Raw genomic sequence first — 17,871 nt, forward strand, 5'->3', positions numbered from 1 at the left:
AGGAAGCAGCCTCTTTCATATACGAAGTAATTTCTGTGCGTTTTAAGTTTTAATGTCGCTCCTTACTTTCAGTTAAAAAAACTTGTTTTTTTATTTAATTTATCGATAAAAATTATCGTTTAATAGCGCTTGCCCCTGCTTTAAGTAAGGTTTTGGAGAAAATATTAGATACTAGGCTTTCCAATCGGTTAAATAAAAATAATTTAATACATGAGGAACAAGGAGGTTTCAGGACAGGGTATGGGACGACAGATAGTGTGCTTATGTTAAAGGTATTAATAGATAAATATGGAAAGGGTAAAACTTGTCTTTATGTGGGATTTCTGGATCTCCATAAGGCTTTTGATAGTGTCGACAGAGAGTTATTGAATGATGCCATGCTAAATATTGGCCTACCCCATTGATTTTTTGGATTTCAACGACTAAGTTGAATAAAATAGCTATCTCAGAATTTTGATCCGTTGACTTTGGGAAAATAATTAGCGTGGGAGGGGGCCTAGGTGCCCTCCAATTTTTTTGGTCACTTAAAAAGGGCACTAGAACTTTTCATTTCCGTTAGAATGAGCCCTCTTGCAACATTCTAGGAGAACTGGGTCGATACGATCACCCCTGGGAAAAAGAAACAAAAAAAAACAAAAAAACAAATAAACACGCATCCGTGATCTGCCTTCTGGCAAAAAATGCAAAATTCCACATTTTTGTAGATAGGAGCTCGAAACTTCTACAATAGGGTTCTCTGAGACGTTGAATCTGATGGTGTGATTTTCGTTAAGATTCTATGACTTTTAAGGGGTGTTTCCCCCTATTTTCTAAAATAACGCAAATTTTCTCAGGCTCGTAACTTTCGATGGGTAAGACTAAACTTGATGAAACTTATATATTTAAAACCAGCATTAAAATGCAATTCTTTTGATGTAGCTATTGGTATCAAACTTCCATTTTTTAGAGTTTTGGTTACTATTGAGCCGGGTCGCTCCTTACTACAGTTCGTTACCACGAACTGTTTGATAGTGAGCATGTATACTTGTGTGAGTGGAATCAGACAAGTTGGTAATAGGTTTTTGAAGCTTTTTGATATTAAGCGGGGAGTAAAACAGGGCAGCACCCTTTCACCTAAGTTGTTTAATATTTTTATTAATGATGTTGATAACTTTCTAGAGAATAGATGGGCTCCAAAAGTTAGCCTAGGGACTCAAAAACTATCTCTCTTATTATTTGCAGATGATATTGCTTTGGTGGCTAATAAACCGCAAGATCTACAGACACTTTTGAATCTAATAGAAGAATATTTGCAGATAAAAAATTAAGGCTGAACACTGAAAAGAGCGAAGTTGTTATTTTAAAAAAAAGAAGTGTTAAGGGCGATGAAAAATATACATTTAAATTTAATAATAAGGAACAACTTAAAAGTAAAAGAATAAAATATTTAGGCTTTATGTTATCGGAAAATGGAAGCCTAAGGAGTCATGTTGATGAAATAATTAAGAGAGGTAGGGTGGCCATGTCAGCAATATTTAGAAAACCGACGATAATGGGGATTAAAAACCTAAAAATGCATAAAAGAATATTTAACACAAAAATTTTACCCGTGACAGAATATGGAGCAGAGATATGGGGTGGAGAAACGGTGCAGCAACTGGAGTCCCTTCATCTCCAGTACTATAAATATGTGTTTGGTCTACATCAGACAACTCATTCACAAATTCTGAAAGGTGATTTGGGCCTGTTTTCTTTAAAGCAACGTAGGTATATTTTAATGCTTAGATTCTCGCTGAAGTTAGCTAAGAGTAATAAAGATAGACTAGTAAGAGTGGCATATGAACAGATGTTGAAATGTGGTTTAAAAACCTCATGGCCATCCCAAATTAAATCATTACTAGATAAAGTAGGAATGCCTTATTTATGGAATAATTGTCTTTGCTCTAGTGATGTACCAACAAATTTCAGAGTCAGGAAATTCAGCATTGGTAAGGGCTGGTTTTAGATTCTACAACCCTACAACATTATAATCAGGCAAAACCTAATTTTGGAAAGGAAGTTTATTTTAAATTTAATTTACCGGCTATGACTCTATGGCGTTGGATTTAGCTTAGGGCGAATTGTCTTCCAATCCAGAACAGACAAAAAATTTTCGACAAAAATAAAATGATAGTTGGTCCTGATAGGCAGTGTTTGTTGCCTTTGTAAAGATGATGATGAAGACTTGGATCATTTTCTCCGGAAATGCCCGGTGCTCTTGGATTTACGGGAAATTTACTTGCATGGGATTAATTTGATGCTTCCAGGTATTCTGCAAAATAGTAACCCAACCACAATATTTCGAGTGGGAGTGTATATAGATAAATCCTTAATAAGAAAAAAAAGTTTTATATGACTAATTTTTGTTGTTGTTAGATTAGGCACTTTTCGCGTTGAATTCTGTTTTGTGTGCGTGTTTGTAATTCGTACTGTTGTTAGTTTCCTTGCTTGTTTGTTATTTATTTATAATTTTGTGTGTATATGGCCCATGGGTTTTTGAAATACAGTTATCTATCTATCTATCTTTTCTATCAAACCCATACACAACTTGTCACACATTTTGACTCTTTTTCACAACTCTACTTTTAAAACAATAAAAAACTTTTGCGTAAAGAGCAAGGCGTTGAGGAGGGGCAACCCCTTTCATATACGGAACACTATCTGTTCGTTTTAAGTTTTAATGTCGCTCCTTACTTGCAATTATAAAAAGTTTTTTTTTACTTAATTTCTGAACATTTTTGAATTATTGCGTGTTTTGATTTTGGCTAATCGCACATGAATAATTAAAACGAAATTTGAAAATTATTTTTTTTGGCTGAAAAGCTTTCTCATAGTTTTTATCGGACGATTTTGGTAAGACAAAGGGGTGGGAGAGAAGGCCTAGTTGCCCTCCAATTATGGTTACTTAAAAATGCAAATAAAATCTAATATTTTTTACGAACGTTTTTGTTAGTAATAAGTATATATAACTTACGAATTAACTTACGCAATAAGCTTCTATATTTTTGTATTTTTATTACGTATGTGAGGAGGTTCGCCTCCTCGTCAATAACTTAGTCTTTACACTAAAGCTTGAGTTTTGTCCCAATTCTTTAAGAATGACCCCTGAATCACAAAGGCCGTAGAATAAATAGTTGAAATTACTAAAAATACTTTAGTGTAAAGAACAAGGTACTGTGGAGGAGACAAACTCCCTTACATACATAATATTTTCAGTTTGTTTTAAATTCTAATGCTACTCATTACTTCCAGTTGAAAAAAATATTTATTTTTTCATTGTTTTTTAGATAATACTAGAAAATCCAGCGCCTCCTTCATCGAAATTCTCTTCCCTCATGATAAATTACTCCATGGAAAGGCCCTCCCACGTAACCCCCTCCCCTCCACGAACCACCCCAACCCTAACACGAAAAATTCCCCTGAAAACGCCTGCACACTTCATAATAACCATTACTGTATGTAAACAATGGTCAATGTTTGTAACTAGCAGCCCCTCCCCTAAAGTCGTCCTCAAAGACATAATTATTAAGTTTTCGACTAAGTCGAACAGAACGGCTATTTAAAAATTTTGTGCCGGTGACTATGAGGAAAAAATGAACGTGGTAGGGGGACTAGGTATCCTCTAATTTTTTAGGTCACTTAATAAGGGCACTAAAACTTTTAATGTCCATTATAACGAACGCTCCAGCGACATTCTAGGACCACTGGGTTGATACGATCACCCCTAGTGAAAAAAATTGAAGAAAATAAAGATGTATCCGTGGTATTTTGGCAAAAACAAAAAATTCCACATTTTTATAGATAGGAGCTTGAAGTTTCTACAGTAGGGTTCTCTAATACGTTGTATCTGATAGTGTGATTTTTGATGATTCTATGACTTTTAGGGGGTGTTTCCCCCTATTTTCTAAAATAAGGCAATTTCGTTAGGCTCCTAACTTTTGATGGGTACGACTAAACTTGATGAAACTTATATATTTAAAACCAGCATTAAAATTCGATTCTTTTGATGTAACTACTGGTATCAAAATTCCGTTTTTTAGGGTTTTGGTTACTATTGAGCCGGGTCCCTTCTTACTACAGTTGGTTACCACGAACTGTTTGAAAAGGTTCTACAGAGAAAAATTTTCTTAAAAATAGAAAATCTTGATTTTAAAAATTTTATTGGGTAAATCTAGTAACTTTAAAATATTAGACAAGTGAGGAACAAAAACCTTGCTTGTTTTAGTGAGTTCAATATTGTAGAAAACCAAAGAAATGCTAAAGAGCTTTTATTTACCATTCGCTAACAAGAGGTGCAAGAAATTAGTAAGTTTGTTAATGCAATTTTTTTCCAAAGACCTTAACCTTTTAATATAAAAACAATTGCTGTTGTTTTCAACTTTAAATTTTCATGAATATAAAAAATTATTGTTGCACAGAAACAGTATCTAAGCCTACAAGAAATATGGAATTTGTTTTTAATAAATAATTTAACAAACAGTAATAACTGAGAAATAGCTGATTAAAATAAATAGCTGAACAAACAAGGGTATAAAGAAGGAGGGAAGGAGGGGGGAATGTTATTCTTTTCATCCTTTTGTTGAAACAAGTATTTTATAAACTCTAGAGATGGGGGTAATCGGGAATGTCTTTTATTCAATGAACTTTGATGAGCTAATCTCTCACCGGGTTTTAAAAAACTGGAACTTTCAATTGGTTACGACAAAACTAACATACGTGGGTTTGCATTATAAAGGTAAACTACAAGGAGAATCAGAATCAAGAAGTGTTACAGATGGGAACTGAGGAGGGGGGGGAGGGTTCCAGTATCTATATTAAGGAGGAATTTCTTGTGAATGTGTATATTTATTTCAACCGCCGTTCTCAATATTTATGTAGTACATAATCCTTTTATCTAATAACCCTAAGAAAATGAGACATCTAGCGAATTCACTAATATCAGTGATTCATAAAGTTTGACTGACAGCCATACTTCATATGAATACTTTTGACTTTTATTGAAGAAACAGAAATAAGAAAGAATACTTTACCTGTTTCATTTTCATCCTTTTATTTTTAAGTAGACACAAGCATTCAGGGTCCTCAGTATCTCGAACGATTTGATCAAAAATTAAATGAATGGCCAAATACGATACGAGTTCGGAGAGAACACCAATAAAATAAATCTTTTTTGTAGGCTTCATCTGGGTGTCAGAATCAGACAACACTGAAATTGAAGGATTTAATAATAATAAAAACGAGATCATATCCAGCAAATTGACTTTGATCAAAATATTGAAGCACTTTATAAAAGAAAGAAAAAAAAGATATAACCCTTTGCTCCAGTAAATTTGGAGATGATCCATCACTTAAGTAGGGACAAGGTAGACACACTATCGATTGCATTTGAATGCTCTCTCAAATATGATAATCGTTTCAATTGCAAATACAATTCAAAGACCTTAAATGGACCCTAAATTGACACATAATTCCAGTTATTGCCTTTAGATCAGTTAAGCGGAGTGGTTTTCATGATTAAAAAATTCTGCAGGCCCATTTTAACAAAGACAACATTACGCGCAACGAAATGATAAGCAACGCATAAATATTTAATATTTATTAAGAAAAAATAAATAAACATAAATAGATTTAATCACAAATGAATTATTTTAATTATTTATATTGTGTTATATTACTTTAATATCTAAATTTGGCATTTAAATTAGTAAAAATTTAATTAAATTAAAGTCGATTAAAATAGATTTTTGATAAAATTTTATAGTAATAATTTTATATTATATTATACATATGACAAGATTTTATATTGTATAAATAAATTTTAATAAAAATCGATTTAAATAATTTTTATTAAATTCATATGTTAATTTTATATTTTAGTTATTTAAATAATGGATTCCTGGGCTTTGCCCAAGCCTCGGCACGCGGTAGACTTGTATATTTGATTCAGTAATCACGCACTAGCTTAATCATCGCGTTATTCTTCAGTTTTGAATCATGAGGTGTTCAATCAGCAATTTCAAATAAATTAAGAAACTCTGGTTTGATTTCAATTCCTCCTTCCTGTTAACTCATCAAGGAATCATCCATTTTATAGGATTTTTTTTATCTTGGAACATGTTGTGATTCTCACTGTTGCTTCTCTTCTAATCGCAGATTTTGCTAACGATTTGATGTGATCATCCCTGTCGCTTTTCTTATAACCAAAGATTTCTTTGTCTATTATTTTCATTTGGTATTTGCTTCCTTGCTTGATGACCCATGTCTTCTAGACATAGATCTCATTGCACTTCATCTTCGTGCATCAGTACCTCACAGATTTTTCCGTGGTTTTTGCTTTAGCTGTTCGGATTCATTCAAATTAATGCGTAGTTTCGTAAGACATCATAAATATTAAAAAACTTCTTCCTCCAGTCGTTATATTTTTGCTGTAATTTTATTTTTTTTATAATTCAGTAACAACAAGAAATGTTCCAATACCTTTGCTCTCTGAAATATCTAAATTGTGTATTTGGCATAATCGTTTTATTCTTTGGTGTCAAGTCATATAGTGGCTAATCGGAAAATGTCAGTTGAATTAAGATATTCAGGCATGAGTTCAGTTCATCTTTCCAGTTTATCCTTCGCAGACACTAAAATAACGCGTCCTGTATTTTATTGTAATTTCTGAAATATCTAAATTGCGCAATAGCATGATTATCGGGTTATTTCTTTACCCATACAGAGTAATTAATCATCTTGTGAATTTTTTGCATGTCAAAACCATACGGACACTCCTAAGGAAAAACGACATAATTTTGGCTCTTCAAACGTACATAAATACGGCATCACTCACATGAAATCTTAGCAAATATTCAGGCTCTGAGCAAATTTTATCAAACTTGTGACTTTTCTAGACCTTTTTTCAGGCCAGAAATTGCCAGACCCCACCATCTCAATTTTTTTTCGTTGTATTTGGTAAATATATTAATATGAAATATCAGTATAATTTGCTAGTCAAATACCTTTTCGTAGATTAGAATTCTAAGATTGTGCTATGAATCTGAATTATTCAGCAAGGGACAGGGGGGAGGACAAGGTTTTTTTCAAATTTCTTTTAATTAAGATAAAAGCAGATATAAATATCTAGAGAGGGGGGTGTCTTGTGACTTTTTTAGACCTTTTTTCAGCCCAGAAATTCCCAGACCACACCATCTCAATTTTTTTTTCGTTGTATTTGGTAAATATATTGATATGAAATATCAGTGTAATTTGTTAGTCAAACACCTTTACGTAGATCAAATTCTAAGATTCAGATATGAATCTGAATTATTCAGACAAGGTTTTTTCAAATTTCTTTTAATTAAGATAAAAAGCAGATATAAATATCTAGAAGGGGGGGGGGTCAATAAAAACACCAAAAAGGCATTTTTCAAAATATAGGGAGGGGAAGGGGTAATTGCAAGAATATATTCGGGAATACACACAATTAAATTGGAAAAGAAGGATTAAGAAAGAAGATATTTTTTTTTCTAACGGCTAGATTTGGATGCTATGGCTGTCTCGAGCTGTATAATTGTAGTTGCATAATTATTTCATGGTTGCATTGAACGATTGTAGTTAGTGCTAAAGGTGTTTTCAGTCAGAACTTTAAATTTATCGCCTGCAGGTTCAACTTAGAAAGACCTTAAAAATACTCTTCATTCTAACTCTTTTGCTGTATTAAAGCAACTTTCAGGCTAGACAGGTCTTTACATTTCAGGGTGTAAACTTACAATCTCCTATTAGGCGGGTGCATCCCCCTAGTCGTATTCTTTATCCATAAAGAGAAACATTCGCCACCTCCCACTCCCCCTTGAGCTTAAAAAGACTGGCCCTGACACTTTAACTTCATTCCCTCCTCCATTAGACAAAACAGAACAGATTTGGCGAAGCTATGACCTTGAAAGACGTACTTAAGAGAAAAAAAAAACACACCTCCCCTTTAGTCAAATTCCATCCATCCATCTGCACCTACTATGTAGCCTAATTTCGATTTTTGTTCTCCACAAATGCAACTATAGCCCAAAACAACATTAAAAATCACCATCTTCAAGCTCAAACTCATGGCGTCAAGATTTGACTTCTATTGTTCTAAATTATGAGCCAGCTACAATTGACATTTGTACGACCTCAACGCGTTAATGTACACAAATATTTAGGTTTGCATATACGATTTTTCTCTATGGTCACGGAGGCTGCTAATTATATATAGTCAATTATTAATGACAATGACCTTGCAAAGCCACTTTTTTAGGTAAACAAAAAAAAATTCTTTTTAGAAAAGAAGATTTTAAACAAAAGAAGACAATTCATAGTCTATAAAATCTAATTATAGGCCGATCATAGGTCGGTTATTGATGATCATAAAGCTGAAACTCCACTTTTTTAAGGCAATGCTAGCAAAAAATGTTCATATAAGAAAACTGTTTTTTTGTTGTTTTTTTTTTTATGAAAAGCAAGCAACTCAAGGACTATACAATCTGATTATAGATTGATAAAGACTGAAATAAACAGATCATAGGTGGATCATTGATGTTTTTAAGGCAAAACTAGCAAAAAATGTTCATATAAGAAAACTGTTTTTTGTTTTTTTAAGAAAAGAAAGCAACTTAAGGTCTATAGAATCTGATTATAGATTGATAAAGACTGAAATAAACAGATCATAGGTGGATCATTGATGTTTTTAAGGCAAAACTAGCAAAAAATGTTCTTAAATTTTTTTTCAAACAGTTCGTGGTAACGAACTGTAGTAAGCAGTGACCCGGCTCAATAGTAGCTGAGACTCTAAAAAATGGAATTTTGATAGCAATAGTTACATCAAAAGAATTGCATTTTAATGCTAATTATAAATATATAAGTTTCATCAAGATCAGTTACACCCATCAAAAGTTACGAGCCTAAGAAACTCTACCTCATTTTAGAAAATAGGGGAAAACACACCCCCTAAAGTCATACAATCTTAACGAAAATCACACCATGATATTCAACGTATCAGAAAACCTAATTGTAGAGGTTTCAAGAAGACAGATCACGGATGCGTGTCTATTTGCTTTTTTGTTTGTTTTTTTTTCCAGGGGTGATCGTATCAACTCAGCGGTTGTAGAATATCGCGAGAGGGCTCATTCTAACGGAAACTAAAGGTTCTAGTGCCCTTTTCAAGTGACCAAAAAATTGGAAGGCCTCTAGGACCCCTCCCACGCTCATTTTTTCCCCAAAGTCACTGGATAAAAATTCTGAAATAGCTATTTTATTCACCATAGTCGAAAAACCAAATAACTATGTCTTTAGGGACGACTTACTCCCCCACAGTTCCCATGGGAGGGGCTGGAAGTTACAAACTTTGACCTGTGTTTACATATAGTAATGGTTACTTGGAAGTGTACAGATGTTTTCAGGGTTTTTTTTTGGTTTAGGGGGGAGAATTGAGAGGGGGGTACGTGGGAGGATATTTCCATGGAGAAACTTCTCATGGGGGAAGAGAATTTCAACAAGGGGGCGCAGAATTTTTTTTGCATTATTTGAAAAAACAATGAAAAATAAATATGAAAAGTTTTTTCTACTGAAAGTAAGGAGCAGCATCAAAACTTAAAAAGAACAAAACTTATTACGCATATGAAGGGTTTACTTCCTCGTTATACCTCACTCTTAATGCTAAAGTATTTTTAGTAATTTCAACTATTTATTCTACGGCCTTTGTGATTCAGAGGTCATTCTTAAGGAATTGGGACAAAATTTAAGCTTCAGTGTACAGAGCGAGGTATCGACGAGGGTTGAACCCGCTCATATACGCTATAAAAACTTACGAATATAGAAGTTCGTTATGTAAGTTAATTTGTAAGTTACGTTTATTTTTTATCAATGAAAACGTTTGTAAAAAATTAAAAGTTATAGTTGCTTTTTTAAGTAATCAAAAAATCGGAGGGCAACTAGGCCTCCTCCCTCGCTCTTTTTTTCCAAAATCTTCCGATTAATTACAAATAATTAATATACAAAATTGTTTTTAATTATTTATGTGCGGAGAGCCAAGATCAATACATGCATTAATTAAAAAACGTTCAGAAATTAAATAAAAAAACAAGTTTTTTTAAATGAAAGTAAGGAGCAACATTAAAACAAAACGAACAGAAAACACTCCGTATATAAAAGGGGCTTTTCCTTCTCAACGCCCCGCTCTTTACGCTAACGTTTCTTATTGTTTTAAAAATAGAGCTAAGAGAAAGAGTCAAACTTTAGCGTAAAGAGTGGGGCGTTGAGGAGGAAAAGCCCCTTTCATATAGAGAGTAATTTTTGTTCGTTTTCAGTTTTAATGTTGCTCCTTACTTTCATTAAAAAAAAACTTTTTTTTATTTAATTATGAATAGAAAGCAACTTACGGCTTATAAAATTTGATTTATCAATAAGCTGTGACTGGGACGAAAATTTTCTGCTCATATAGCTTTCAGATATCTTCCTTGCTTCCAAGTTTGGAGTTGTGCTAGGGCTATAGTAGCTATTTGGCGGAGATGAAGATGATCTAGGTCGCTGATCTAGTATTTGATGCGCTGAACACGATCCGTCTCATCCTCCTATAGCAATCAAAAATAGATCACTAGCTTATCAAGACAGCCTTTTAGCAATGAGCTAAAAAGATAATTTGTAATTCTCTTACAAGACAATAACAACTCATAACAACCAAAGATAGAATATTAGGCTGTCTAATTATACTTTAGATGATAAGCAAAAATGACATAACAGGTCACAACGAGAAAATAATAGCCAAAAACAGAATATAAAATTTTTCAATTAGCCTTTGGTGAAAACCCAAAAAAAAAACTCCTAAGCACATGTAATAAGAAAATATAACAACCAAAAACAGACTATTCAGCTGTTTGATTATCCCTTTGGCAACGAGCAAAGAAGATTTCATGAGTATCTGACAAGAAAATAGCAACCAAAAATATATAATTGAAATATTTCTTGAGAAAAAAGCTTTCACGAATCTTTATCAAGAAGTTAAAAACCTATTACAACCGAAAACAGAATATTAAATTATTCAACCACTCTTTTTGTAATGAGCAAAAAAGATTTCACGAACCTCTAGCAAAAATATTGCAAAAAAATAAAATATTTAATTGTCCAGCTTGCAGCGAGCCTATAACAAGAAGATTATAAATTATAAATGATTATAAAGTAGAATATTAAATTGTTCAGTTTTTTTTTCTTCTAATGAATAAAGAAGATTTTACAAGCCACTAACAAGAAAATAACAGTCGAAGGCAGAACATAAAATTGTTTAATTAGCATTTTGGCAATGAGAAAAAAAAGAGTTCAGAACCATTAACAAAAAGACGACAAACTATAACAGCCAAACACAGAATATTAAATTGTCCAATTACCCGTTTCGTAACGAACAAAAAAGCTTTCACGAGCCTCTAAAAAAAATAATAATAGCCTATAACAACCAAAAGCACAATATTGAATTGTTCAATCGCTTTTTTGGACATGAGCAAAGAGTACCTCAAAAACCACTAACAAAAAATAGCAACCGAAAATAAAACAAGTAATTGTTTAATTATCCTTTTGGGAATGAAATTTTTTTTTAAGAAATAAAAGTAAAACAGCCTATAGCAGCCAAAAGCTGAATATTAAATTGTTTGATCAATTTTTGGCAACCAGCAAAGAAGATTTTACAGATCTTTAACAAGAAAATACCAAAAAAAAGGGAAGATTAAATCGTTCAATTAGCCTTTCAGCAATAAGCAAAAACGCTTTCATGAACCTTTCAACAACCGAAAACAGAATATTAAACTGTTCTTTGGCAATGAGCGAATATCCTTTGGCGAATAAGAAAATATCAACCAAAAATGAAAAGTAAATGGTGCAATTAGCCTTTTGGCAATGATCCAAAAAGCTTTCGAGAGCCTTTAAAAAGAAGATAAAAACATCTAGCAACGAAATCAGAGCATAAAATTGCTCAATAGCCTTATCACAATGAGTAACGAAGATTTTTCTCACCCCTAATAAGAAGATAGGGATGTCAGCTGTGCAGACCTAAGTAGAAAAATTCGATTAGAAATTTGTAAAAGAAAATAATGGAAAATGTTACAAGCAAAAGTTTTTCGCAAACACAAAGGATATTACTTTCCTTAGAATTAGGACTTCCTACGTCGGTCGGAGCAAAAGGTGGCAACGATGCCTTCCATGAAAACCTCTCCGGTGTCTTCAGCCAAAGATCATCAAGGGCTTTTCTTGAGAGTACTTCGTCTTTTCTAGGCATCTTCCAAGTATAACCTTCTGTCGCCCAAGAAGTCAAACTCCAGGATGAGTTCAACAACAAACATCATTAGGAATGCGATTGCAACCCATTCTAACCATATACCCCCGCTATAGCTGCAAACAGCTTATGACTTTATCAATAAAGACTTTAAAGAGTGGCTGTTTAGTCTTCTCTCTAATGAATGAGTTGGTAATTTTGTCCATCTAGGTGATTCCAGAATTCGTCAAAGACAATTATATTTAAAACTTCAGACTCTTTTTTCTAGCAGTTTTTTCAGCGCCAACCTTTCAGAACCATGCATTAGTACTTAGAGAGCATCACTATTGAAGAATATACTACAACTAATATTAACAAATCGTTTCTGCTCCAAGCCAGCCAGAGCTGTGGATACTCATCTTCAATTTCACTCCTGAGATTTCAGCCTTTTTTGAAATGTACAGTTGCTTAAGTGAGTACACAAAACTACTTTGAAAATAGTAATGAAAAAATTTAGATTATCTTCCTTAACTTTTCGAAGCCCAATGTTTCAGAATTATACCTAACGACTGTCTAACATATAAAATTCCTATTCATCGAATAAAATAATGTATAAAGATGTAAATTTATGTACAAAAACGTAGTAAATTCGTGTCTTAGTAAAAATTCGTTCTTAACGTAAAAATTAAATAAAATTTGTTTATTTCAACCGCGACATATTGTAATGCGGCAAGCATTGATTAAAAATTAATTAGAAGCCTCGAATGAGTTCAAATAGGAATGATTTCTTGATTAATTCAAATGGACTAAATTAACAAAAGCAAAAATTCTTCATTCAACATCTGAATTTACAGACCTGACCAAAACTTCATATTCTTATCGCTAAATAGCTTGGGTTAGCAGGAGAAAAATATGAATTTTTGAGCGAAAATAAAAAAAAAATCGAAGAATAAAAACCAAAATATTTAATTTAAGAAATAACTGTAGTTTACTTCTATATTGGACACTTCGAACTGCTTTTTTTAATTTATATGTACGCGGGAAGGTCCCATTTTGAAATTATTCTCCCGCAGATAGCGGAAAGAGAAAGCACCAAATTTCCTTTTTCCTCCTACTTTAATACCGATTACCCCTTATCTACCTGAACTAACTTATAACTTCTATAACCGAATTAGAATAAAAGATTTGCAATATTTCACTACAGTTTTCTGCGAAAGCATTACTGGTTCTATGCTATTCAATTGGTTTTGAAGAAAAGAAGAAAAAATAAATAAATAAAAATGAGGTAGTAATATACACCCAGCACTGTAAAGCTATGAAATGATTATGTAGAAAAAAGGAAAGAAAGAGAGAATGAGAAAAATAGCCTTGATCAAGTCTATATGAATTGATTTTGTAGAGGAGGAAATAAAACGAAAGTGAGGTTGACGAGGGAATTTGAAGGTAAACCAAAAATATTTCAAACTAAAAAAAAATCTCTTGCCATTCTGTATCTATTTTAAGCAAAATAGAAATAAGGATAGTCCAGGTGTTTTGATTGTAAATATTATTACTTACTCACCTGGAGCCATACCTTTATTCGTTTAATCTTTTTTTGACGTTTATAGCGTTAAAACTTATATTTATGACGTTTAGGATTAGTGACAATAGTCACACTGAAAATCACATTTATAACGTTAGGGTGTAAATTTACTAACTCTATTCATTGTGACTATTGTGATGTAATTATTTATATCAGTTTGGGATAGAGAGGGGATGGAGTAGAACTTATTCCTCTGTCCACCAAACTCATGGACACTAAATTGAGCTTGGCACTAGTAAATTGAGAGGGTTTTGCCGAATAAAAAAAAAAATCAAATATATCTCAACAAAGCCAAAAAAGAGAAAGTCATTTTTTTTACAATTCTCTGAAATCACGAAACCGAGATCTACTAAGTTCACAGTGCTCTGATACAAAATCGACTATTAACTCTGTTAAGTAAAAATACTTAAACTAAACCTGCTAAAGAGAGACTTCGTCCCCCCTGAAATTCCTTTCCCTGTTGTGCGTGAGATGAAAATACTAGGTATCATTTTCTCACATGATAGCACCTTTACTACCCATATTAATAGTGTGACCTGTAAATGAAACACATCTCTGCAAACCCTTTGAAAAACGCGCCGCTTCGGGTGCAACGCCCACAGTCTTCTACGGGCATACCTGTGCTACGTACGCCACATACTTGAATACGCCTGTCCCGTCTGGGGCCCGTCAGTATTAAGAACCACCTATCTATTGCAGGAACTAGAGTCAGTCTAAAAGGGCGACCAGGAACATCCTGAGTAATAGAGACATTTCCCACCATGATTCTCTGCTAACCCTTGAGCACCAAAGTTTGGAACTCCGTTTGGGTAACCTTATCCAGAGGTTTGGTAAAATGCTGCTGTCTAACCCTGCTCACCGTGACATTGTACCACCAGCAGCCCTGACAGTCAGCCGTACGAGACAGAAGCTAAAATTTGTGCCAGTGTGTGCTCGGACAAATCGCTACCAGAACGCTTTCGTCCCTTTTTTTACGTCAGTCAATATATGATAGTGCCTAATAACAAGTTTTGTATTTCAACATCAAATTAGTCATTTGAGCTACGATTGTTGTTTAAATAAACCTTTCTCTCTCTCTCTCTCTCTCTCTCTCTCTCTTAGTGAAGATCAAAGATCAGCAATTGAAACTTTTCAGCTTACATTTTCACTTCTAATCCGTGTGATAATTTCAATCTCTTCAACACTCTGCCATCTTCATCCATCTGAAAATAAAAAGAAATTTATAAAAAAAAACAAGGTCAAAATTTTGTTTTTTGTTGAAGTTTGTAATTGGCTAGAACCTTCAAAATAGTGACAACACTGTAGAATTGGATGATTTCACAAAAATAGAATCAATTTTGTCCCTATTTGTTAGCCTGTAAAGTTTATGCCTCGTATTGTAACTTACTTGAATTACAAAGAACAAACAATAAACACTAGAAAAACATTTTTTCACATTTTACCAAAAAGATTTTGTAAGGAGATAAAAATGCTGTTGCCAAAAAAAGGGGCTGCCGGGATCATCACGCTTGAAGTTATACTCCTTGCTTTTTCTTTTTACCTTACCATACATTTACCTTCTTCCACATTAATTAATTTTTATCTTACCTTACTTACTATTTTTTTTACCTTACCTCACTTTTAAAAATAATTTACCTGTTTTCAAAGAACCTTCCAAGAGTTCTATAAAAAAATTTAGGCTATTCTAAAAGATCACTTCAACCTCATTCCTTTAACTTTTCACCCCCTACTTCCATTAGTTATTAGAAGTATTGGTTCCAATAAATGTTTCAAGATATTAAAATGACTTTTCTCCCAATTTTATCACTTAATTTATTTAAAACCCAGATCAACATTAAATTCAAAGTCGAAAAAACAAAAACAAAGAAAAATGGAATGTGAAAAAAGAAAGAAAAGTAGCCTCTAGGTATCTCCTGCTTCAAATGTACGTACTTACGAATACCCAAAGAGGAAGAAGAAGAAATAGTAATGAAATTTAATGGCGTAAGAAGAATGCCAATAAAGCAAAGGCAGCTATTCAACTTAGAGCAATGTAGAATGCTACAAATAAAGCCAGTTGGCAATTAAAGGTGTTGTATTTACCTATTACCATAAAAAGTGATTAAATTAAAAGATAATGTTTAAAGCAAATGCGAGTGCATAAACTCTTCTATTCTCATGCCTCTTTGAAAATTGGTACATACTTGAGACATAGGTGGAAAAGATAAAGACTTAGGATAAAGAACAAGTAATTGAGAGCCCCCCTCACAATCATGGTATTTTTTTTTCCGTTTTGAGTTATATGTCGCTCTTTATTTGAATTGTGCGTACAAATTTTATTCGTTGGATATTATGCAAAAAGTTGTAATCGAACATGTTATATCGCTTTCATACTGTGTCTTTTATAACGTTCAACACTTTGAAACTGATCAGGGACAAAAGTTTTAAAACGATGTCCGAGCCCCCTGAATGCCCACTGCCAACAAATCGTGCTTTTTACTGCCAGGGAAGAATCCCTGACAGTTTCATGCCAAATAGAAACTCATGATCAAACATTCCCACCTCCTTTTCTAATATAATACCTATCAGTGAACAAACGATAAATTTCATAAATTGTGGGCCTTAGCCTAGGGGCTGATTTATTAATAAAAAGTCTTCGTATGCTAACGTTGTCCTGTTTGCTGATTGAATTAGACCCTTTTTAAGATGGTGAGTTATTTTTTTTTTTGCTGAGCAAACCTATCTAATATTTATTTTTCCATTTATTTAAATTCCAACAGACTAAATCAAAACGCAGATTCTGAAGTGAAGACTTGACAGTTATAAATTTTAGGCTACAAAGGACTTGGCTTCGTTCTTTACTAGGATGTAGAGCCTTCTGCGGCGATAGTAAGGATCATCGCAAAGGCTATAATAAAATTACAAATAACATATTTTGTCTAGTCTTATTCCATAATTCGAAGTCACCATGTCCTACTATATATTATCAGTCTCCTAACAAGGTATTGGTATAAGATGATAAAAACAGGCCACACCTTCCCTCAGACCCAATAGTCATTCCAAATCTTTAACCAGTTAAGGCTTCACTACTAAGATGAATAGAAAATAGACAAATATTATACTTTAGCATTGTTAGCGTATTCACACTATTTATACTATTATCGTTATTCACCGATTAAGAAAAGCCGATACATCAATTATAAAAGGAGAGCAAATCGCGTGCGGTTGGAGCGGGAGGATGTCATAAAGAAGACTTAAGGGAAATTGGAACTTCCTGAGAAGGTGTAAAGAGGCTTTGAATAGACTAAGATGGGGGAGGAGCGTGCGTAGCTGTGTTGGCCTTGGGAGGCTTGGTGCTGCTCTGAGTTGCTAGTAGCATTAGTAGTAGTAGGAATACAGCAATTAGCACATGGCTTAATAAGTACTTTGCTACAGCCATTTGCATAATCCATGGAAAACTTACAGAGTTGTTTTTCAAGCAGCAGTTTTCATGTTCAGAGAGCTTTATGACGGAACCTTGAGAACTATCTTCTTCGGTGCTTCCTTCTTCTCTCACTTGTTTCTGCTTTGAGTTTTTCTTAGAATGTGCCATTTCCAGTTTTGATCTAAGCTCTCCAGAAAGCTTCAGCTTTCTTATTAAACCTGGTGTGCTGTGTTTCTCTTCTTGTCTAAAAAAGAGAAAATTAATGGTAAAAAGATATGACATATGAGAAGCATATAGATCACCTCAGCTTTCTAAAAAAAAATACCGTAGCAGCTACTGACACCTAAAAACATGGTTTTGAGCTCAAGCAAAGAATTTGACTCAAGCCATAAGAAATTCAAGAAGTGTACAATTGTAAAAATCCCGCAGTGGAGACTTTGAAATATCATAATTTAAAAAACCATATGTAGTTTCTGCATTCGACGTTAGTAAAACACGTTCTTTCAATGGCGTCAATCTATGAAATTTTAAGTGGGGGGGGGGACAAAGCGTGTTTTTCACAATCTAGACGGGGATTTGGTCACTTCTCAAATTCAGTAAAGGAATTTTACAAAATTT

At 33.4% G+C, this 17,871-nt stretch overlaps 1 protein-coding gene across 1 annotated transcript in view; it reads right to left on the reverse strand.

The window, feature by feature from the left end:
- Positions 1-10,549: 10,549 nt before the first annotated feature.
- Positions 10,550-17,871, reverse strand: part of LOC136042818 (uncharacterized) — an 87,317-nt gene continuing 79,995 nt past the window's right edge. The window contains exons 4-6 of the mRNA XM_065727755.1: positions 17,293-17,497; positions 14,991-15,052; positions 10,550-10,601 (exon numbers count right to left, since the gene is read on the reverse strand). Of these exons, the coding sequence (XP_065583827.1) occupies positions 10,550-10,601; positions 14,991-15,052; positions 17,293-17,497 (319 nt within the window). The remainder of the gene's footprint in view (positions 10,602-14,990; positions 15,053-17,292; positions 17,498-17,871) is intronic.

The sequence above is a fragment of the Artemia franciscana genome, unplaced genomic scaffold, assembly GCF_032884065.1.
Source record: "Artemia franciscana unplaced genomic scaffold, ASM3288406v1 Scaffold_209, whole genome shotgun sequence".
NCBI classification, from domain to species: Eukaryota; Metazoa; Arthropoda; class Branchiopoda; order Anostraca; family Artemiidae; genus Artemia; species Artemia franciscana.